Source organism: Leptonychotes weddellii, chromosome 7 (assembly GCF_054177405.1).
Source record: "Leptonychotes weddellii isolate Sample4059 chromosome 7, ASM5417740v2, whole genome shotgun sequence".
Taxonomy (NCBI): domain Eukaryota; kingdom Metazoa; phylum Chordata; class Mammalia; order Carnivora; family Phocidae; genus Leptonychotes; species Leptonychotes weddellii.
In genome coordinates this window covers 57,415,953-57,441,302 of record NC_138375.1, presented here as the reverse complement: position 1 = coordinate 57,441,302, position 25,350 = coordinate 57,415,953, and the positions used below count along the sequence as shown (strand labels likewise).

The 25,350-nt window shown below is 36.0% G+C and overlaps 1 protein-coding gene across 3 annotated transcripts in view; it reads right to left on the bottom strand.

The window, feature by feature from the left end:
• CPEB4 (cytoplasmic polyadenylation element binding protein 4) overlaps nt 1–25,350 on the bottom strand; it is a 62,911-nt gene that overhangs the window by 21,310 nt on the left and 16,251 nt on the right. For 2 of the 3 annotated variants that reach the window (XM_081826342.1, XM_081826343.1), the window contains exons 2-3: nt 22,489–22,570; nt 3,953–4,003 (exon numbers count right to left, since the gene is read on the bottom strand). In XM_081826342.1, the coding sequence (XP_081682468.1) occupies nt 3,953–4,003; nt 22,489–22,570 (133 nt within the window). The remainder of the gene's footprint in view (nt 1–3,952; nt 4,004–22,488; nt 22,571–25,350) is intronic. The other variant, XM_081826344.1, reaches the window with a different exon arrangement.

The following is a 25,350-nucleotide window of genomic DNA, read 5'->3' as shown; positions in this document are numbered from 1 at the left end:
TTGTGTTTCTTCCTCAAAATTCATATGCTAAAGTCCTAACCTCCAGAACCTCAGAGTAGGACTGTATTTGACAACTGGGTCTTCGAAGAGGTAATTAAGGTTAAATGAGGTCATGGAGGTAGGCCCTAATCCAATATGACTGATGTCCTTAAAAGAAGAGATTAGGACACCATTCATGCACAAAGGGAAAATCATGTGAACACAGAGAGAAGACAGCCATCTACAAACCAAGGAGAGAGGCCTCAGAAGAAATCAACCTTGCTGGCACTTTGATCTAAAAACTTCTAACCTCCAGGACCAGAAGCTCTGAGGAAATAAATTTCTGTTTAAGCCACCAGTCTGTGGTACTTAAGGCAGCTCTAGCAAACTAATACAGCATCCAGAAAGTAGCTACGAAGTTTGGTTTTTTTATACACTTAAAATCCAAGGATTTCCCCCAAGAATGTCCTCTAAAAAAAAAATCTGTAAAACTAATAACAGTGATGGATTGAATAATTTCCCCAGAATGTGCACCACAACACTCTTAGCACAGTTATCAATTATTATTTGTTGAATTATACGGGCAGTGTCTTTTCAAAGTCATGAGTGGTATATGAAGGTCACTGCGTAGTATAAAAACTGATGATTGAGCATGGCCAAAGGGGAAAAAAAGTAATCTGATCCACTAGATGAGTAAGCTCTTTTTATCTTTGTACATGCAAATCCCAACATTACTCCAATATAAACTGCTGAAGCTGGTAGACTATTCTGAATCTTTTTTTCATTTTATTTATTCAGGATTTAAACCCCACTTCTTTTCCAAAAAGCTTGGACATTGCTTGAAAATTTCAAAACAAGTTATACAATGAAAATCATAGTCGAAATTCAGATGTTCATGTGAAGAGAGTAAACAGTTCTCACATATTTTTGTCTAAACAAAAAAGAAATGTTTTTCAACTCAACAGCGGCTTGGAAGAATAAGCTCTGAAAGTTACCGTTGAGACAAGTGGAGTAGCTATATAAAATCACCTTTCTAAAGGTTTTTAAGCCTGAATAGATTATTTATGGTGGACAGGGAAGAACAGCTCCTTATAGTTCCTTAAAGTCTTAAAATTGAATAATGAATGTAAAGCAACACAATGTACTAGGCTTTTATTTCAGTCTTAAGAAAAGACTGCATGGATAGGAGATACAAAGGGACTGCATTTAAAAATGAATGTAGTAATTTTTATGTTATTTATTTTAATAATCAGCCAAAGAAAGCATGTTCAACTATAGATGATTTTTACACTCATCTTAATCCCGTTTTGTTTTTTCCTTATAAATTTTCAGCACTAATATTCCTAACCAAAATATATATGTATATATTAGCACTAATATTCCTAGCCACAAATATTCCTAAATATTCTAATTATTTTAACTATGTAGCAGCTCTACACTAAGTGATTTACATGCATTTCATCTTCATCACAATTCTGTGAAATGGGTAGTATTTATGAGGCCAAAGGTTATCTTCATTAAATACAAATAGTGCTTTACAGATTTATACGATAGGTACCCCCAAATCATGAATTAAATTGCCAGCAAAGTTACTAAAACATCAACACACAAATGAGATGAATTTATCTATAGAAGCAATCCGCCATAGAAGAGGTTTCATAAATTTGACTGAAGAGAATGGGCAATGCCTACATCTACACAAGGTGACTAAAAACTGTCTCAACATCCCTCCACCCCCACCTTGCTTTAATTTCATGATTTTAAAGTAATCTGCTATAATCTGGACTTTGCTATTGGAGAAAGAATGACTCTGTCAGTCACCTCCAGCATCTGGTCTACCTAGTTTTATTCCTTATTAAAATGTATAAATTGGGGGCGCCTGGGTGGCTCAGTCGTTAGGCGTCTGCCTTTGGCTCAGGTCATGGTCCCAGGGTCCTGGGATTGAGCCCCGCATCGGGCTACCCGCTCCGCGGCAAGCCTGCTTCTCCCTCTGCCACTCCCCCTGCCTGTGTTCCCTTTCTCGCTGTGTCTCTCTCTGTCAAATAAATAAATAAAATCTTAAAAAAAAAAAAAAGTATAAATTGGCATCTGGTCCTAGCTGGTTGGTTATTAAGAACTAACACTTGATCAAATACGATAAAATCAAGTTCTAGGACCCTCTGAGATGAACACTGGATCTGAGACCATGGCAGTCATAACCCTTCTGGGATTATGCTTAAGGAACCAGCAAGTTCTCCCTCTTTGACAACTCTTTGTTCTTTATCTTTCTATCTTTCAGTTTGAGACAGTATTAACCTCAGCTGGTATACCTTTCTAATAAACACAGTTTCCATGCACACGACAGCAAAAACCATCCAGTCCCTTTTAGAATCTATGGACAAGTAAAATTTCAAAACAATTATTTGGGGGAAAAATTACCTTTATTATCCTTTATAAAAGAAAGGATATTAATGGCAGGGGCAGAGGAGGCAATCTCACAATAATAGACTCTAAAAAAATGAAGTGAATTTAGCTTTAAGGAAAACCCATTAGAGAGTCTCACCTCAACAAAGATGGACTCCAGGGGCAACTGATCTAATTTAGCAACTGCATGAGGAAATTGAGACAAAGAAGAGTTGACTACTTTGCCTAAGATCGCACATCAGCATCTCAAATCTTGGGTTCATTGCCATTTCCAGCACACAGACTGGGGAACTCGTTCCACAGGAAAAGCTAAAATCCTGCTATAATGGCAACCCTTATATTATTCCCACTTATCTTGATGCCATTATCACCACTGGGTTTGGTTTTCAGTCCACACACATTTATACTGAAATATTATATTTTGGCATTATTTCTGGTAGCTGTAGCATGAAAAGACCAAAGTCTGATGAATAAGTGAGTCTTTTACAAACTGTATAGTCTTCAGAGGATCTGATGTACCCACGGCAACTCTCATAAATCAAATTTCCTTTTAACTTTTCCTGGCTCAACAATCCTATGTTCTACAGAATACTGATGTCAAATACTAACCAAAAGTAGATCCAGTCATAAAAATAATTTTTAATCTTCCATTCACAATATACCATAGACGAGTACAAAGTTCGCTTGTTTGTTTTGGGGGGCTTTCTTTTTTGGTTTTGTTTTGTTTTTGGAATGATGAGAATATAGCTATTTAGCCAAGAACACTTCTTCGAGGTGGTGGGACTTACAATGAGCTTTGACAGATGGAAAGCATTGTGAACACACAAATTTAAAAGCCATATTCAATAGTGAATGAGTAGGAAAGAAGTAAATAAGACTTTTGTATTTTACCCAATTAAACTATAGTAGTACAAAACAGACACTTTTTGATTCTTTAATTCCTTCTATGAGGAGATGCCCCTTCCTTGTGCAATTTAGTCTACTGCAGCATAGACACATAAAAGAGAACTCAACAGCACATTGGTAATATTTAGAACCAGAAAGGAGAATTTACCAAAGGCACTGTAAACGTCAATAAAACTTCATTTTTCTTGTTCTCATTAGACAGCAAATAGTGAATTGACCTTGTCCTTTACAATGTCAACCCCTGTGGTCTCAGGCTGCTTTTCCTGGTTTCAGATCTCTGATTACCCTCCCTTTCTCCTAGAACATTTTTCTAACTACATGGAAATGGTTTTCATGTTGACATTTCAAAGGTCACTCTATAGAATCTAATGGTAGATTAAACCATTCTTTATGTATAATTATGGGGTTCTCATTTATTCTGTCATCAATTTCAAGACAGAGAATAAGTCAGTTCTCAAAGTTTAAAAAAGTTACTGCCGCAATTTGGAGGAAAAATAATTATTCATTATACAGCTAATAAAGTAATAGCAACTTGCAATTATCATTACAGAACAAACTAATGTCATTTTTCCACTTGTCAAAGCATACCTACTATATTTTTTCATCTAGGACTAACTTGTTTCAGTTCTGTGAACTTCACTAGGGTAAATCAATTATCACTTACCATTAATAAGCAGAGAGCTATCGGATCCTGGATATGAATAGTTTAGACGACCTGAAGGTAAAAGAAGGCCGTTACTAAATTTATTTTTTTCATAGATGGTTTAAATGTATTCAGTAACAAAGCTGAATTAATAGCTTTAATAGGTAAGGTATTTTTAAAAAGCTTTATTATGGGATAAAACTTTGCTGTGCTAATGAACACAATGAGTCAGAGGACACATCAATCAGCATGTTCACAAACATCCAAAAAGGGCAAGTTTGAAAGTGGGAAAATAAAATATCCCTCATATTTAACTATTTGTGGTCTCTAATTTCCAAACTCCCATACAAAGTAAGTTTCTTTATAACATTATATTCTAATAGAAACTCGTAATAATAGTTTTTTTGCCCCATAAATGTGAAAATGTTTTCATGTGTGTAGTTTTTTTGTTTTTTAAAAATACATAATTAGCAGGAAGATTTCTCTATATAATTCATAACAAAAGTGCCAGACTTATGCCTACATGTACAGACACACTAATGGGTTTAAATTCTCACTTTGGAGGAAAAGTACAGAAAGTAAAGAAAAACATATCACTGTACTTACAGGTGACAGAAAGTATCAAAGCACATAGCACAATGCCCAGAGCACAGGAGGTACTCAAAAAATGCTGGGTTAGTTTCCTTCTAATTTTGAAGTGGTTCAAAATCTAGTTTTGAACTTAAAATGGACACCCAAGATGTCCATCAAAAAAGAATCTGTGACAGTACTAAAATTTTTGGAGGATGCAACATCTTTCCAAATTGGTAGCCACAATTAAAGGGGCGAAACAGCACTGGGATTTCTCCCTTTATCAGGAATTACATTTCTGTTTTGGAAGAGTTTCTACATATTGAGTTGAGGTATCCAAACCACATACCATATACCTATTCTGAGTACCATACCATATGCCTAGCTCTATGCTGTTAAGTTATAAAAAATCATTAGGGCAACATTTTTAAGTCTCCATATTCTACATCTACACCCACCTTCATAAAAATGATGGAAAACCCTCTACAAGTCTTGATCATTTAGAGAATGAATAGAAGAATGTGACTGTTAATTATCTACCATAGTCAGTACTCTGTAAATTGGGTAGTGTGAGAATTTAAAATTGATTCATAATTACAGACATTCTACTAGGAAACAGCAGCCTAAATTCTACTTCCACAGAATCACAGCAGACTCTCCAAAACTATGGAAAAAGTGGGGAAGCAGCCTTAAGGCTGAGGCAAGCCTTGCAAGATGCCAGAAAGGCTCTATCTGGTTCCACTGAACAACACTATGGGAACCAGAGCTAATATGTGGTCCTATCAATCCACGAGCCATATATTTACAACTCTTGAAGAAAAAGGAACTTTAGGCCTCAACTATCCTACAACTTCTCAAAATTCTGCTTCTTTGAAATAGTCTCTAAAGAACTGAACTCACACCATCAAAAAAGAAAACCATTCTCTATTGCTAATAGCTTTAATTAACCCATATCCAAAGCTTGGGGGTCTAATACGAAACAAAATCTGAACTTAACAATTTTCCTACTACAATTTAAAACCAAATACAAGGGTTATTAAGTTGTTAATTAGGTCACTTCAATTTCAGCTTGTTTCTATTTAGAGTGAAGGTAGGGATGGAGATGGGGAAGGAGGTGGCAAAAATTAATTTTGATATTTCAATTTCTTTCTAAAAATTGGCTCAATTATTTAAGGCTAACATAGAGAGCCAAGTATCCAAATCCAGTGAATTCCATCTGAACTGCTTTTAACTATAAACCTGGATCGTATAACCTATCACAAGCACATTTTTTAAAAAGCACAGACTGGAGATATTGGAAGAACATGACCTTAACTGTTACAAAAGTTAGGAGGGGGTGAGTAGTGTTTCCGAATCAGTTAACTCAAAGTAGCAGCTGATTTTCTGGAATGGAACACATGTATAAATTTTATAGCTGTAAAAACCCTCTAGTAAATAAACTAACAGAAGTATCACACATACCATTTTTATTTACCATAAAATATTTTTTTAAGTTGATGTAGGTCAACACACAAAGTATTTAACTATATTAAACAAAGTTTAAGAGGAAATTCTTTATTTCGGAGAAGATACTCTAATTTTTTTAACGCTAACATTTCAACTGAAACCAGAACTGTTCCATATGAACTAAATGCTTCTCATTTGATGCCAAGAAGGGATAATGAACAATGAGAATCCAAAAGACAAATTACCAAACTGGCTGGCCCAGTTTAAACAAATCAAGTTCCAACCTTATCAGAAACTCACCTTTTGGGTACCTCTTTTAAGGAGAGAGATAAGAAGACTATTTCAACTTGACAGACACAAAAATGTCCCTTAATTCAGTTCTCAGAGTTTGCCTCAATGCACAGCTCCTGAAGAGATCCTACCCTCTACCGCCAAGGTAGGTGACCTTTGATACTTTTTCTGCTCTTCAGACTTCTGAATGCAGTAATTCTACCCTTCAGCTAAGACAATAGGGCACTGAAGAATCACTGGCAAAGTCCATAGTTTAACTCTGAAAGTGATACTTGTTTTTAATTTTCTAACCTGATCTTGTGATATGAGTCCTGTCAGGCTGGAATCAATTTTGGCCTCTGAGTAACAAATACACCTGTGACATTTTGTTAACCAATCAGTAATGCTTTCTATTTCAATTTTTAAAATATAAGCAATGACATTTTTTTAAAAACTTTTTTTTTTAACTTCATAATGCTTTCTTATCCTGCCTGTCCTATCTTTCTGTAAATTTTTTCTACAATTAAAATATCTAGAGTCATCCATTCATGACATCTATTACGGATAACCTATATCACTTCCTTTCTGGAAATCTTCCGTAAGCTCTCATTATAAGTGTCGTGAGACTTTCAAGTCTTCCTTTCATTCTCCTTGTACACCTTTTCATTCTCCTTGTATACCCTTCATTTCTGCTCTAAGATCCTCTCTGTTCTATGGATGCCAATTTATACAGGCATTTCTGCATTTTCTGTCCCACAGCTAGATCACTGACAGTCCCCTCTCTAGTCTGAGACAGTGCCCTCTTCCTTTGTTCCCAGTGGAGGGTATTTTTCAAATCTTTTTTTTTTTTTTTTCCTTCAGATTCACCTCTTTCCAGGGCAACTTTCCCAAAAAGGCAACCCCCCTGTTAAGATTAATTCACCAACTTTTCTTTCTAGCTATGTTGCAACAGTCAACCTTCTTAGGTAAATCATTTTAGCTAACTTTTTTCTCTCTTTTATCATAATAGCCCCCTTTAAGAATCAGAGCTTTTTTTTTTTTTACCTAGGTACCTTGAGTTTCCTTGTTTGAGTACCATGTAAGCACTCAATGAGTTCATTCCACTGAACTTAAAACACCAGCGTTTCACAAATGAATAAAGTGAAGTAAAATAAAAATAAACAAGCTATCTGAAGCTGAATATAATCCAGTGTTTGTGGATTCTGTTTGTTTTGTTGTTTGTTTTTTTTTTTTTGATAACTCAACTATCCATAAATATAACCGAAGTTTTGGCACATCTAGAATTGAATTTCTCAAGGGAGAAGGAGGACTTTGGGATTTCAGGCAAGTGAACCCTATTTGGTGGATAAAATTCAATCTTTGAAGGCTCCTGGTATTGATTGTGTTATAAATATAAAGAAATACTGCCTGATCAGCAGTCCTAATCTTATGACAGGACGTTATGACAGGAAAGTAGTTGTCTCTGGAGGCCAGCTGTGGCATTTGGAGCCAGAAGCCTGGCATACATCATGCAGAAGGCATAGACTATATTTGGTGATATGACTCAACCTAGCCAAATATAGGCAACTGATACAGTGTGACTCTGGGGAACTACACTACCAAATTCTACAGCCCAGAAAAGATCTGTACTTCAACTAGGCAATTCTATGCCAGGCATTTGCAAGTTGGAGAACCAATATTTACCAACCAGACTAAGAACTGCTTGGGTGAGTAAGTGCCCCAAAGAACACTATGTACTATCATATTCTTTTAAGACTAAAACTAAAGTAACCTAGTCAATGAGATGAAAGGAGGAAGGACTAGGAGGAAATATTCTAATACATTAGAGGATATAAATGTATATATTCTTCTCAAAATGAGAGAAAAAGTTATTTTCTAAAATGTAATGCAGATATTATTGCTACTGATAATTCAGCAGGAATTGATATAATAAACGCTATTTCAAATATACAAACACTGAAAAATATCAAATGTTCTACAGAGCTATTAGACTTCATGCTATGACCTTCTCTTTTTCAGTCATACTAGCATTGTTGGTGATGTGTGTAGGCTAAGGAATGATAATACAGAATAACTGCAAGGTTATCCAAAATACAGCATGCAGTCCTAGAAAGTGACAAGTAATGTGAAATTCTAAGTTAATTTTTTTGATTGACTTACACTATAAAAACTTGGATACTCCAAATAAAAGGGAAGGGTTTTCAGTGGACACCATTAAAAATTTCTAACAGGAAAAGGAGACGTATGGGCTTAGGCCCATTTTTAAGGTAGAGCAAAGATTTATACACACCACACACATCCATACATGAACATACACAAACATTTGTTGTTGTTTAGCTAGAAGTGTTCCTCCAGCTCCTGTTCCTGCTAATTTTCCTTAGTTCACATTTAAGAAAGTCAAAGCTATACTGCCACAAATAATTGTTTAAAGGAGGTGCTACTCCACCTGCCTTTCTGCATCTGTGGTTTTCACCAACACTGCCTGAGATTTGCAGCAAGATGGCGCTGTGGGGACCTAGACAACGCAGAGCAAGGCTCAAGAAATGCGTAATAAATTCAGTTTCTGAATACCAAGTTTTTACTTCTACAGATGCAGAACACATATCAATATGAACTAATAAAATGTGTTCACTGTATCCTATCACTTAATGATATAAAGATAATTATTTTAATAATTTATTCTATTGACCCAAAAATAACTCCCCAAATCAAAATCAGTACCTTACTCTCTATCTATCTATGATACAACCAACTTCCAGTAAAGATGCTTCCATGCAAAATCACAGAGGAGGAGCTGGCTGGGGCTGACATCAGCTGGAGAATCTTGCCCCTCACCCACTCAAAGAGCCATTTAAATCACACACACATATACATTTTAGGCTAAACAAAACCCTTCTCCAGGAAAGATGTGGCTTTCAGTTTTTTAAAAGCCAGGGCTTATTAAAAATTCTTGACTCCTCTTGCCTATCTCTCCAGGTTCATCTCTCCACACCACCATTTCCCTTCCCACATTAGGTGGTACTCCGGACATTCAGAACTACTGGCCCATTAATTTTTACCTCTGGGATCCTCCCTGTCTGGAATGCCCTCCTCTCTTTGTTCCCAATGTCTCACCACTCAAGCCACTACCCTTTTGCTCAGGTATCTTCTATCTCAGGCCTCACATCCTATGGAAAGTCCTCCCTGCCACAAACCACCTGTTCTGATTCAGATGACCCCATGTGCTCCATACAATACCCTTCACACTTACTGCACTATATTTAAATTACCTATTTCTAAACTCTCTCTTTCTCTAAGGCAACAGAATCTTTAAGGATAAATTCTGGGTTTTGCAACGCAGAGCTTGGAGCAAAGAGGCTCAATAAATAGCTGTTGAATGAATGAATGAATGAATAAAGCTAAGCCAGCAACTGGTGGTCTCCCTGCCATGGAACATGCAGTGGAAAGGGTAGAGAGTCAGTACAATCTCATCTTGTGAGCTAGGTCAAATTACGTAGCTTCTACAAACCTCAGTAAAACAAATATTTCCATTTACTTCACAAGGCTATTGAGAAATTCATGAGACCATTTTTTCAGAATGCTCAGAAAATTCCCCGGATATAGAATAGGTGCTTTATTAATATTAAAGCCTTTCCCCTCTCAGAATATAAGCCAGAGATAATCAACAATTTTCCACTTGTGAAAGAAAGAGGAAGGATTCATTTTAGCCAAATAAAATCCAAACTGAAAACTTGGGAGAAGGGAGTGGACATCTGGGGGATTTTTCAGCTTCAGAAAAATCAGAGTTTGCTAGTGTTCTTGGTTACAAATGGATGTAATTCTTCTTTGGGGTAAGCAAGAGGAAAAAAAAAAAATCGAACTCCTTACACTTTTATAATAGCCAAATTGGCAAAATAGCAGAAGTATTTTAGGAAATGAAAACTGAAAATTCAACTGAATAATGTTCCTTTTTAAAAAAACTAAGGAGGTCTTCCTTTTGTACCAATGGCTCAAATTTACTTTTTCAGTTGTGATATGAGACTGTAATAGTGGCAAAAATAATAATAATAATAATAACATTTATCCATAAGATAAGGAAAGTCAATGGGTAAGTTTCTCTAGATTACAGAAGGTTTCATATAAAAGGTTGGCTTTGACTGTAACTCAGGGCAGTTACAAAGTTGCAAGATCTAAAAGCATCTAAGAATTTCAGGCAGAAGGGAATGTCTAGAGAGGAACTAGCGAAGAGCTGACCCAATTAAGGAATTCAAAAGATTTCCTACTGCCAGTAAACCAACAACAAGCCAGCAAGCAGGAAGGCTATTTTTATCCCTGCCAGAGGCCTTCTGACTCTGGATGCTACATTTAGAGGACAGAACAACAAGATAACTTGCCTTAAGAGGATGTTATGATACCAGTGATTAATGGCAATTTTTTAAGCTTAAAAAACGAGGCATAGTTTTTGTCCAAATTTAAACAAAAGCCAGTCTTAAAAAAAGAATAATATAATGGAAAGAAAAGTGGAAAAATAGACCAACGGGTAGTAGAAAAGTTTTAAGTAATCTAGAAAAAAGTCAAGACAGTAATTTAAAATTCTCCTACCTTGCAAAAAAGGTTGAATAAAAAAGGCATGTGTTACAAGAGACACATTTGAAAAGAACCAGTGAATAAACATAAAGAGTTGTAGATCTGGCCCCAAGGTAAAAAATGATTATGAGAAATGGCTCTCTGTACTGACATGAACATAAAAGATCAAGACAAACCTAGGAAATCTCTAGGGACCATAAGCCAAGATACCTGCAAAAGATTGAGAACTTTAGAGAGAAGAGTGATAAACTGCTCTTAAAGCTGGTTACTGAAGTCCAACCCCCAAAAAGCAATCAGTAAAGTCATTAGTTGGCTTTCTGCATACATACCTATCATTAATTCTAATCACTTATTTAATACAAATTCTGATGACTTTATTGAACTTTAATGAAGAATGTGCTTGAATTTTCATACCTGTTATAATTTCACCTTTTGCTATTTCTCAGAAGGCCCTAGTTTCTATTTTCTCCTATCTATATTCAAGGCAGAGTCTTCCTCTTACTTACTAGCCTTCAAAACTAAATAATAAACAAGCCGTTCAAAAATATCTGCTAATTATTTGAAGGATAAGGTGCACGAGGCCGGGAGTCTTTGTTTTTATTCCCTGATATATCCCAACAGCCTAAAATAGTGTCTGGCACATGGTTGATTCTTGATATGTATTTGCTGTATGAATGGCCTGCCATCGCTTTATATCAAAGTGGTTCACAAAGGGAGTGAAGATGGGGGTGGGGCAGGAGAGCAGTGTATTTGAATCATTTGGAGAATACACATGCTTAAGTCTCATGATAGACCTGGTGAATCAGAATCAGGGAAAAGAATAAGCCAGTTGGGAAAAGTTCCCTCAATGATTCTATTTTGACCTCCACCCCCAAAATGTACCCTTCAATAAGAAACCAGCAGATGTGAGATCTGAGTTTTTTACAGACTATGATAAAATACAGATCTTAAATTCTATGTCCAGTCTCCTAAGCAGAAATTAAGAAACTTTTAATGCCTACTCTCTGTCTAAAGCATACTGGGAAAAAAAAAAAAAAAGTTTAAGTTCTTTTTATGTGTGTTTCCTTCTTAAATGCTACACAATAAATATCCAAGCAACTGAACCAGGAGTCAGAAGCTGTGTGCTCCTGTCTTGACCCTCTAGGTACCAGTTAGTTGAGTGACTATAGAAGCTGTTGTGTCTTTCTGAACTTCAATTTCTCCAGCTGTAAAATGGAGATCACAAAACTCACATAAAAGGTTATTGTAAGGATTTAAGTTATATAAATCTCAGAAGGGGCACAAAGTAAAAGTCAGAGAAATAGTATCAGAAGTAAGTGCTTTTTTACTTGGAACTGGTTGTTAACACTGCTTCCTATACAGAATGTCCAGGTCTATCTCAAAAAAGAAAAATGTAGACTGGTACCGAATGTGTCCTTTGATCTACTACTACCTGGTACCTAGAGTGTGCTCAAATATTTGTGGAACTGGAATATAAGCAGGAGCTAAAATGTAAGATACTTCCAAATCATGTGTTGGGGGAGCTGTCTCCCCCTAACACCCAACTCCAAGGTGCATTCCTCTTGTCATATGGCTCCCCCTGTACCTTAGCATCGTGCCAGATGCAGCCTAAACATCCCACACTCTTAGCCCTGCCTCACAGGGCAAACAGACGGTTTCAGAAGTCAGAGACAAAGTTCCAAAATGCTATTTGATGGAGATAATAATCTAGGATAGGGCAAGTGACCTCCTCCCTCTTCTGTCTTCATCCTCACCATTTCCTCTACTAAATTCCTTCTTATGCTGTGTTCTTATTGGTAATGGGCAGTTTAAAGCAGAACAATTAGATAAGTTCTCTAGAGCAGTATTTCCTAAACTTCTGTATTTAAGACTAATCAAAATATTTCAGAGAGCCTCCCCACCATGCTAAAACTGAGGTCCCCAACCCCCACTCCAGTGAATACTACAAGTAAAACAATGACAAACAACCTTAATACAAGGCTTCTGTAAATTTAGCAACACCTTTAAATGTATTTTAATTGCATTACATCAGCATCCACATGGTTTTGAAAAATAATCCTACATATGTAAATGAATCTATCACATAACTGGAATGCTTAGTCCTAATGGATTCACAGGCCCCATCAAATAATTCCCATGGGTGAAGAGGCCTGTGGTCCACACATTGAGAACAAAAACATTCCATGAGGCCAAGTTTAAACAACTGCTTCTTAAAACATATTTTTAGGCCTATCTCAAAAAGAAAAGATGCTGTCTAAAAACAAGCCTTCATTCAACTGGCTACATTTGACTGATTTCTGGTATACCCTTTCTATAACCACTCAATATTAAATACTGCTACACACAAACTCACATGAAATTCATACACTACTTTTAGTCATTAAACTACAAAAACCTTCAATTTTGTCCCTCAGGAATACCAGGTCAGAGAGACTGCATGGAATTGCTACTAGTAATTTAAATGTCATGATGTTTGTCCTTCCATTACCAGGTGAGGAAACCAAGATCTAGAGAGAAGTGATGGACCGAAGGCCATATAACTGCTAATGGCAGAGCCAGGCTCAAACACAATCCTAAATGCTTCTCTTTTTACCTCTTACAATTTGGGAAAGTCTGTTATAAGCTAACAACTACTGATCATTTACAACAAAGAGACTGAGTGGCTAATTTAAATATCTGTATTTAATTAACCATACCAGGCACTTATTATTTGGAATATTAGAGCTAGTAGAAGTTAGATTTTTTTTTAAGTTCTTTATACTTCAATTAATCATGGCTACTCTTCAGAATTAAGATTTGCACTTATTGTTGGTTTCTTGAGAATTAAAAAAGGGTCCTCTAATTGGTTGATTCCTCCTTCTCTTTCCCAATGTATAGCAACTGGCACCAGCCCAACTGGATTCCAAAGAGATTATAGAACTGCTTTCCCTTCAGAGTTCCACTAATGTTCTTAATTGACTGGTTACCAGGTAATACCCGGAATAAAACAAAGCCTTGCTTTTAGAACAGAGTGCATGGCGTGGGACTGAATTCAGGATCAGTCAGTTAGACAAAATAATGAAGCCCAGAGGCAGCTGACCATTTCAGTACCTGACTGAAAAAAGTAGTAACTATTCAAAATTAGGTAAAAAGTAGTCCTTTTGCTGCATATTTTTACTGCTGAACAACAACAAATTCACTGAGTTTTTGCTCTTTTCCATCTTTTAACTTTAGTAGTGAGGACAGTGGCAACATGAGGGGAAAAAAATATCCTTATTTTTTTCTCTATTGGGGTAGAGAAATTCACCATATGAGGCATACATAGGTGATAAATGAATCAACTGCATACAATATTCAGGTAGAAATTCCACGCATATCAAGGAAGAAATAATTTTGTGGCACAACCTTGCAACGGTTCTGTCCTTCCTGTTACTAAACTGAATGCAAAGAGAATCTTGGGTATTTTTATGACAGCTATGAATCAGGTGGTATTGCTTCCCTCCCTCAAAGTCAGCAAATTACATTCAAGGATTATATAACAGGATCAAGGAAAGTCTTAAGACCTTCACAGACAGCTCGCTATTGTATTACTCCATTATCAAAAGAGCTTTCATTATGCAGATATTAGTATACAGGGCTGGTTTAGTCACAAAATGAGAGAGCAAGTCACTTCTCCATAGAATTTTATAATTCAGAAGGGGAAAACAGAAAAATAGTAAGTGACAGTACCAAAAAGTACACTTCTATTATTAAATTGGATGCAGAGGAGCAACAAAATGGATCTCTATAAATACTCTGGACCTCCTTCTACGATGTTTATAGTGTAGAGAGGTCCCTAATATTTAACACTGACAAATTGCTGACAACATCTGAAAACCTTACTACTGAAATGTCATCCTAATTTCATTTCTGAATGGAAAATAATATTAATTTCTGTCCATATTATAATACTTATACTTATTAAGCTGTACACAACACTGTGGAAGTGTAAAACATTACGGGAAAGCACTTGTTACTTTGCTACCTGACTGCTGCTTGTTTTCGAAGTTATTATTTTCTCCGTATTTCTAAGTGTTAACTATCACCAGTCCCTGTTCTAAAGGTGTCCAACAAAATTAAGTCAAAACAGCCATAAAATATTTACACAGTTTGTAAAGGAAAAAACAAGTTACTAAGTTAAAAGCCTCTTTTAAAGAAATGTTTATGAACTTGAACCTTCAAGTATTATAAAAAGTTCACTCTCACTTACCCCCCACACCCCCTTTACCTTCACCTCCACCCAGGTAAAATCAGAGATTAACAATGTTTTAAGAGGACCACTCAATTTTCATGGACTCAAAATAAGATTCTTTGTGCTCCATGTTCAGGATTAAGAGGACTGCTTTAGTAATTATGGACCCACATCACAGATGACGTAAGACAAACTCCCCCTTTGTGACAACTGCTTATATGACTTTCAGAACAAATAAAAACAAGGGTCAATATTCTATCACAAATGTGTGGAGGATAGAGGGCAAAGGATCACTACTTTCTACTTACCAGTACATGTTAAGTCAGTAACTTGGGCAGAGGAGGATCTGGACACCGCACGAGGAGTGTTTAGTATGAACTGAGCTGGTTTCAGTTCAGAGGCTAGAGTGAGGAGGACTTCAATCCAATGCTACGAGCACATCAGTGTTCACACACATCACATTTTGTTCTCCCAGGCATTCCCCTCCCCCACTTAAAACAAAACAACCAAACCAAAAACAACAGCAATCCCCAATCTGAAAAAGTGTAGTCACACTGTTCAAAATCCACACCTTTGTAAACTCCGCCTACACAGTGCTGTGAGGAATCCAACAAATCCTGACCAGTAGGAAACTAGAAAGGAGATGGTGATTCAAAATTAAGAATACACCCTGCATCCGTAATACAAAGAAAATCATGCCCCACTACTTTGTCCTCTCCTCGCTCACAAAAGAATTACCTCAACACAGAAGCCCAGGTCCCATCCTGCGGCACAACTAAGCCAAGCAAAAGAGAGAGACTGTTTAGGATGTTCCATTTCAGCAGTCACAAAAGGGAGAGTGCAAAAGGAGAAGAAACCACTTCATTTCTAAACAGCCACACACGAAGCTTGTTGTGGCCGAGTTTAAACTGTCTTCTTTGCTATGTACCTTACTCCGTTACTTATGAAGCTTCTAGAAGTAAGGCAATTTTCTACTCTCTGGAGGCCTCGCCCACTCCCCTGCTATGCTGCTTTGAGTTACTTGGTATCATCCAAACAGAGCTAGAAGGAACCGGCCGAGTTCAGGAAGGCTCCAGCAGGGCTTTCAGAGCAGCCGCCTGGCGGACTCTGAATCTTCAAGAAGGGTCTTTAAATATTACCCTTCTTGAAGAAGAAGGGTAATATTTAAAGATCCCCCAGTTCACCAGAAGACATCTGACATCAAGTGATGGTAATTTACTTGGAAGGCGAAATCTGATTAAGAACCACAAGTAAAATGAGCTGGTTTGCACTATCCATTTCTTCTGTATGGCACTTTGTATTGTGCTCTGTTACATCTCCCTTAAAGGAAAATGTCCATTTAGTCCTGTACAAAAGTGATGGAGGAGTGGGGTGCAGGGGAGTGCATAGCAGTCTTTTCTCAAATTGCCAGAGGCAAACTGATTCAACTAGAAAAGGGTTAAATACTGTAAGAAATGATACCCCTCACCACCATTTAAATAAATCATTTTAATATTATAGCGACAGAACTTATTTTAGTAAGAACTCCTTTTGTTTTTTATATTTTTATTGACTCCAAAATTCAAATCTATAACAATGATATTAAATTTAGTCCTACGATGGACTCTGAAAAACAAACTGAGGGTTCTAGAGGGGAGGGGGGTGGGAGGATGGGTTAGCCTGGTGGTGGGTATTGAGGAGGGCACATTCTGCATGGAGCACTGGGTGTTATGCACAAACAATGAATCATGGAACACTTCATCTAAAACTAATGATGTAATGTATGGGGATTAACATAAGAATAAAAAAAAAAGTAAAAAAAAATAAAAAATAAATTTAGTCCTATTTTCAGCAACTTTCATAGAAAGTTTTTGGAGCTATCTCAGTCTACAGAAAGCCGGTATGCAATATATGTTCTAAAACATCTGTATCAGTCTGCAACATCTGCTCTTTAAAATAGAGAACTACGTGGCTGCAATTTGGAATATAGAAATATTTTAAAAATTGTTCCTCAAAGGAAAATTTAAGGTTTCCTAGTTATTTTTTAACGGTATCTTTTTTTTAAGTAGCACTAACTTTTTTCCTCCCCCTACTGTAAAGATAAAGAATTTAAATTATCCCAACGGTCATTCTCTCACAGTGACATAAAAAAATCTTATACAAAATAAATGAAACAGGCTTTGTGTACTAAACTTTCAACAGAGTTTCATGATTTTCTTCTAGAGAGATCATTATAAATTCTTTTGCTTAGCAACAAAGAAAAGTGGCACAGATGGAATCATCGCTTGCCTACTCATTTAAGCGTTTCAAACAAATCCACAGGAATGAAACTAGTGGGGGGAAGGGCCCCCAAATTTAACGTGCAGTAAAAAATGAAAAACATATATCAAAAATATTTTAAAACGCAAGGTCACAATACCTTCCGCAGTCAGGAATTAAATACATAGTATCTTTGGAGTAGATCCAGCTCTTAAAATAAATTCTTATTAAATGAATACATGAAATAAGTGTGGCAGTAATGTCTAGCTGTATAACATACTCCCACTACTTACTCTCCATATGCAATAGGTTTTTTGGGCACCATAGGATATGTAAAAGACTGGCACTTGAAACAACCTGCATTTCTGAATGCAATCATTATTGCTTACATTCATATCAAATATTTAAAATGCCTGAAACCCAAGGGGATTGGGTGGATATGTTGAGTTCCCTCTTCCAAAAAATGAAAGCAAGATACATTCTATAACAATATGAAGAGAAAAAGATTCCAATTTCACAATATTTTGAGGAAAAATAAGATATTCTGACTCATAATTTAGTTAATTAATATCTGAAGAACAATTATAATGTTTTGACAATTTACAGATTGCCTTTTTTCTCTCAGTAATTTTGCTGTCTCATTTGGCTTTCTAGTGAAATGAAGCACACTGGTACTAAATTGTTTTCATATATAGGATTTAAAATGCTCAACCACTATTATGAAACTCTGGATTGTTCTACTCCATCTGACATCTGATAATTTTCAAGTACTATTTTTTTCCCTCTTTATTCCTGTGTGGTCTCCTTCTGCTTCCACTCCATAACTGCTACTTCTTGGTTTATATCTACAGTCTTTTATTTCCTTCCCACACAGAAAAGAAAAAAGGCTCCTTAATTTTCTGAGGTCTTTCCTACTATACACTGAATATAATACCATTTCATGAATCTTTATTTCACTGTGTCCAACCTATGCTTCAGAAGGCTGAAAACAGATGTATTCACATGTGGTTTTAATGTATTTCATGCTGCTCCATTTCTAAACAGTAAGTACCAATTTCACAGGCAAGCAAGGCACAAATAACAGTAAGATACAATATTCCCCAAATGATCAGCTGACTACCTGTACTAGTAAAAGATTCTTCTGTCCAGGTGAAGCAAATACTTGATAAGCCTAATAATTTTGCAGCAATGAGCAAGCTGTCACCTGGGATATCAAAATTCATTTGACCGTCTGTAGCTTAGGCTCCTATCTTATGAGACTGGGTATGCAGTAAAGAAAATGAAATCAGTCTCAGGGGAAGAGCTTCTATGGACTGTTACCGGCATTGGTTATGGAGAAGGCAATATACAATTTCGTGGATAAAAATAACATACAGACATGCCAGCTGATCAGAGAAAGGACATGGAGATATGGTAGGGGGGAGGACCCTTTTCCTCCCAAAGAGCTAATCCCCTGTATATGGAGAAAATTATAGTAGCCTTAAAATTCTTAGAGAAACTATTTAAACAGTAAGCAACACTAATATAAATCATGAAATGAAACCCAGGTACTCCTTTTGCACATTTGTTAAAATGTTAAAAAAAGAACATGAAAGGTTTTCAGCAAGCCAGTTGGAATCAATAACACGTTCATAAAGAAACTCAAAAGCTATATTTGAAGGTTCCTAGGCATATTAAGCATTTTGTCTGTTGACTGCAAAAATAAAATTTTAAACTGCACTACATTAAGGGAGTTGTTTTTGGTTTTTTTTGCCCAAAATGAAAAGCAAAATTCAGTTTTCTGTTTGCATTTTAAATTTAAATGAATAATATAGCCATATCAATCCATTCAACTTGTAGTTCTTGTATCAACTCTAGGCTTTATTATTTGAATACATACAACAAATCACATTTCTATGAGGAACTGCAAATGAAGGATAAAAATAAATGAGGTCATTCATAATATACTTTATGAAATTATTTTTAAGATAAAATAAACCCAAATATAAAATTTGCCTCCCTATGATGGGCTCTTTTTTAAAACAGTCAAATTAATTCTTTTAGCTGAATTCTTATAATTTTTTCCTGAGAGGCATATTATATTCTATTAGTCTCACAGAATCATTGTCCATTTTCTGTGTTCTCCATTTCTAAGGTAGCAGAGCACATGGAGGGGTTTTTATTTTCAAAATGGACTGGCAGGTTTTTATATTTATTTTAAAAGGACAACATGTTGTTTTTAAGATATTCAACTTTTGTTATCATCTTTAAACAAAATCTCACAATAGAATCACTGTTAAAATCAAGCATAGCTTTCCTAATAGCTACCTAATCAAAGGAGAGTTTGACCAGAAATGAAGTATTCCCTTGAGCCAAACTACATTTTGGTAGTGACAGACTAGAGTGATATAAAGTTCATCATCTTGGTTTACAAAAAAAAACAAGCATAACTAAAATGTGGCATTTTAGGACCATGAACTCACCTATGAATTCTTTACTGCTCTTTGAAGAAAAAAAAGGGACAAAGTTCATTTGATATGCTTAAGCCACTTTGGCACTTAAGCTTATGTAGAAACTGACTTTCTCATTTGATAAGCATGAAAACAGACTTAATACATATTTAGTAATAATCTGTACCAATTACTGAGTGTTTTCTATGAACTAGGCAGTATGCTGCATTTCACAGATATATCATACCATTTGATATTCACAACCACCACAAACTGTAGTGGCAGAATGGCAGTTTAAATCCAGATCTACCTGACTCTAACACCCATGGCCTTTCCACTCTGCCACACTTCCTTTTATAAATAACTATTTTACAAAACCTTTATGTTCTCAGACTAGGCCAATCAGATTTAATGTTTTCTGTCATCAGACTTAACTTTTCATTATCCCTACAGAATCAGCTTAAAGAAACTTAATTTAAGTAAAAGTTGGTAGAGGAAATTAAAAAGGGAATATAGAATAAAAGCAGAACTTTACACAATGATTTAGCAAACTAGGAGAAGAAACAGAAATAAACCTGAGAGATGTCCTGGCTATATCTAAATCCAGGAAATGCTACTGTTAGTCTTACTAGAATAATGTGTGCAACTCTTATATTTAACCTAAGTACTAGTTAGAGGCTTGCTTCTTAGAAGCAATACATAATAAATGGTTTATATCTGCTACTGTTTGTAAACTGTGTTTTCTCTGAAAGGCCCTTATCATGAAATAAAATAAATAAAATAAAATATCATGAAATAAAAAGAAATAGGCTCTTATAATGAAAATGAGTTCTAATTATTTATTATCCCTAGTATCAAGTACGTAAGAGGCTCCCCCCCCCAAAAAGAAAGAAAGAAAGAAAGTTGCTGAAGGCATCTAACACATTAAGAATAAACAAAGTCCTTTACCTTTAACTACTTTTTCTGTACTTAGCTTTTAATTTTGAAATAATTGCAGACTCATGGCAAGTTGCAAAAACAGTACAGAGAGATCCTATATGTCCCTTACCCAGTGTCTTCAAGTGGTGACATCTTACATAACTATAGTACAAACCAGGACACTGACATTGGTACAATCAATCCACAGACCATATTCAAATTTCTCCTTTAGCTAGTTTTTAAGAGTGTGCAGTTTTTCTGGTGCTAGAAAGGGCCTTAGTCTCTCCTCACTTTTCTGATGAGAAAACAAAAAGAAGGGTCAAAGAGACTGAAATAGTACCCAAAGTCAGAGGGCTAAGAAATGGCAAAAATAAAGCTGACTCTGAATGAGAGATCATCTTTCCTCAGAAACAGAGTGTGTATTCGGATTAGAGTCACCCATCAGAATTCCATAAGGAATTCAGTAAAGATCTTCAAAATATTTTTACTTCAAAGTTATCTCAACAGCTGGACGCATATTTTTTTCACATATTATTTTTCATCTCTCCAGACCTCAAACAGCTCTCCTCATCAAAAAATTTACCATTGTTGGTCTGTTGAAAAATACTTAAAAGTTTCATTGCATTAGTAATGTAATAAACCAAACTCAAAGGAAAACCAGACCAGGCTGGTCATCACTTAAAGTACAGGCTGTTTTGCCACCTTTGAACCCAGTGCAAAGCTATGTCTGGCACAAAGCAGGATCATAAACACCGAATGAATGAATGAATGAATGAATGAACGGACGAACGAATGAAGGAACAAATAAACAACTGGGATGACCAAATATACCAAACATTCCAAATTTCTTAAAAAAACAAGCAAAGAAAAACAACAAAAAAAAAACCCTCCTTTCTAATTAAAAGACTTTTGTGCAGAAAAATATTTTATTTTGTGGGGTAGTTTTCACAAAATAAGAGCTGGAAGGGCCCTTAGAGAATACCTCCTCTGGTAATTCTCAATCCTGGCTACCCATGAGCATTACATGAGACATTAAAAACTAACATGCCAAGCCCTACCCCACACCTGGAATGGGGCCCAGGCATCTATATTTTATTTTTAAAGCTTCCCATTATAAGTCCCTTACTGCCACAGTGATTCTAAGTCCCTAATTATAAAGATTAGAAATTGAGGCCTTGGGGTGCCTGGGTGGCTCAGTCGGTTAAGCGTCTGCCTTCAGCTCAATTCATAACCTCAGCATCCTGGGATCTCAGCGTGGAATCTGCTTCTTCCTCTCCCTCTACCCCTCCCTGCACTTGTACTCATGCACGCTCTCTCTCTCTCAAAATAAATAAAATCTTAAAAAAAAAAAAAAGAAATTGAGGCCTAGTCAAAATGAAATGTCTTATTCAAGATAACACACCTAGTTAGTATCAGAATTGAGACCAGAATCCAAGTAGAAATAGCACTATTTTTTAACATGATCCATAGAAAATATTTCAAGAATACAACTTCATTGGCCATTTTTTAAAATGTGAAACTAGACCAAAAACTCTACCAACACTTTGAACTCTACTAGTGTATAGTCATTGTCATGGGTGGAGAGACATACAGGTTTGAGGCACTGAGCATTTTTTTTGCCTCAGATATAAAAAAATGAGGTACATGGTTCATGTCTTTCCAGTTAACTGCCCACCCTTAGCAATTAGTACTCTTGTAGTTCTCTTAATTGATATTGTGATGGGCGTACAGTGGATACCCATCAAATATGTTTGAGTTTTTAATAAAAGAGGTACATGTATAAAATTGATGGAACTGACTACATACAAAATATGAATCCATAAAATTTGCCATACTGCTCATGAGATTATATATATAATACAAAATTTTAACTATTCACTAAAATCAAATAGTTAGATTTTTAAAGTTACCTTTAATGGAATCATTTTCAGCTCTCATAATGTCAATGAGTGAACTCTCCAGTGAGTGCATATCAAATGTTCTGGGGCGATCCTGTAAACACAAACAGCCACAAACCACTTTTAAAATAGCTTTTAATTGTAAAAGGAGACAATAAGCTGCTTTCAATGGGACACAGATCAAAAAGGCAATTTTACTCCCTCTATGTATAAGGTACATTATTACTGCATTTTATTTTTTAACACTTACAAAACATCAAAACCACAAAAGTAGCCAAGGCTCAGCAAAGAGTGATTTGATTTCTAATAATTATTTCAATAAAAGCATTATTTTTACTAATAAAGCAGAGGCAACTAAAACCAGTTTCCATATAGTCAACAACATGAAACAAATGTAAAATAAAATTCATAATCTTTGTCTGCCACTTAAGATGGTAGTAACATGGCAAAACTTTCCAAACTTGCTCCAGCAGTCATGTACTGCGCTGCCATTCAGCAGATACTGCTACTGAATAGCAATATTCAGAATAGTTATTCAGAATAGCTATATTTTCTTATAAACCAAAATGTGAAAATAGTTATCCAAGGTCTATAAGACCACTAAGTGGCAAAGTAGTCTTCATTCTGTTGCCATTAAAATTAAAGGGAAGACAGGGTGTCAACACTGTTGGTCTAAACCCTGGTTTAACAAAATGCATTTCAAGAGTGGGTGAGAAATCTTAAAATATACAATGACCCAACTGCTCTGGCATTCTTCCAGAGGAAAAGTACTAGAAATAACTAAAATTAAAGTGTGGCTTGATAAGTGAAAAGTAAGAGATGAAACATTTTAAGAAGCAGTAATACAGATTTCTGACCCACCTCAAGAATAAAACTGGTGGTACACACATGGACACAACTGCAAGAATATTAAAGAAAAAAGGGGCTTCCACAGGAATTTGACAAGCAGAATTCTATAACTTTCTTTTCAGCTTTATTTTCTCTTACATTACTTTTTTAACTCAAAGCTTCGGCTTTTTAAAAAAGTTCACCTGATTTTATCCCCCACCCTTTTTTAAATTTTAAACTTTTTTTAAACTTTCTCCCTTTCCTAGCTAACTTCTAGAACCTTAAGGCTGATAGAGCACATTCTCCACTGGACAGCATTTTTTGATCAACCTGACATTTCTCCTCTGTCCTTCCATAACACTACTTGTCTTATTTCCCTGAAATAGGGATCACTTCTCCTGACCCCATCCCACCATGTAGATAATCAGAATGTTCACTGAATTAATTGTTTTACGATACCAATTTTTTTTCACCTCTGTAACTTCAGGAGTCCAAAGACAGTTATATTTGGCTATAATCCAATATTTAAAACAGAGAGTATTACAGGATTTTTCCGGTGGGGGGGGTGTGTGGAGAGGATGAAGATGGGTATGGGGAGCAGGTGCCTTAACATGCTATTCTGCTCTGAACTGGCATGACTCCCTCCAGAACATCTTTCCCACTTTTATTCTTGATTCTTTCCTTATCATCTTCATCTACTCAACATGGTCAATAGAGAAGAAGGAGGACACATGGTCAGAATCAGAATTTCTAAAGGTTAGTGTTCACAAAAAGGAAAATACTGTTCTGGTTTTTTTTTCATCCTTCTTCATCTTAAGCACTGAATTAAATCAAAACTTGTATTGCATATTCTTTTGGAAGCAAAGTGGATTTGAGGCAAAATTTTAGAAAGAAGTTAATACGAAATTCCACTCATTCTACAGTTATTAGATTTGTCCTCTGTTCTGAAATCTATGAACCACACCCATAACCAGGCCAGCCACTCTCTCTACTATCTCCAATATAAAACCAATCTTGGAGGCAATAATTCTCGGTGTCTAGTAACTTGTCTATGTCCTTGGCCAGTTTCCCAAGGGTAGGAAGTTATATCTTACATCAAATGTTCCCAATGTATACAACTCCACAGGGTGACAGTATGCCAAGATATTCATCTCCTAAGCCCACAGGACTGACAGATGCGGTAGGAACTCCCTAGCAGATGATATCTGCTTCAATATTATGTTTTCTAGGTGTGCCATGAGGTGACACAGGTTGAGAAACCTTGTCCTACATTTCTGTATCACTGTGCCTCACACAGGACCTGACAGGTAGAAGGTACACGTGTTTGCTAAAGCAATGAATAAATGAATTCCTTCAAGTAATTTTGTAAATGTTTAAAATATTTCTTTCCTTCTACTTCCTTAAGGTTTGTTTTTTACATTTTCCCACCCTGCTGTAGCGTTGTAGGTTTTCTTTTGCCAAAATAACTGTAATGGGTAGTGTGGTAGGGGGTACTCAGCTTTTTTTTTTTTTTTTTTTTTTTAATGCAACTAAAGCAGTAAGCAACCTTGTGAATTTCCAGAACTTGCATTTTGCCAATCACTGAATAACAAGATCACTGAAGAGAAGCAATTGATAAAGAATATTACACAGTGTGTTTTGGTTTATGACAGCTGTGTCCATTAAATAAAGAAGCTTCCTTTTTACCTCTAAGTTTCTAAATGTGGTACTGGAATTTTAGCAAAGCCACTTTGTTACTCCCTCCCCCCACATATTGCCTGAAACATAGATTTTTGCTAAGATAATGTCCACAACAGCCAAACTGTGGAAAGAGCCAAGATGTCCATCGACAGATGAATGGATAAAGATGTGATATATATACAATGGAATATTATGCAGCCATCAAAAGGAATGAGATCTTGCCATTTGCAACGACGTGGATGGAACTGGAGGATATTATGCTGAGCGAAAAAAGTCAATCAGAGAAAGACATGTGTCATATGACCTCACTGATATGAGGAATTCTTAATCTCAGGAAACAAACTGAGGGTTGCTGGAGTGGGGGGT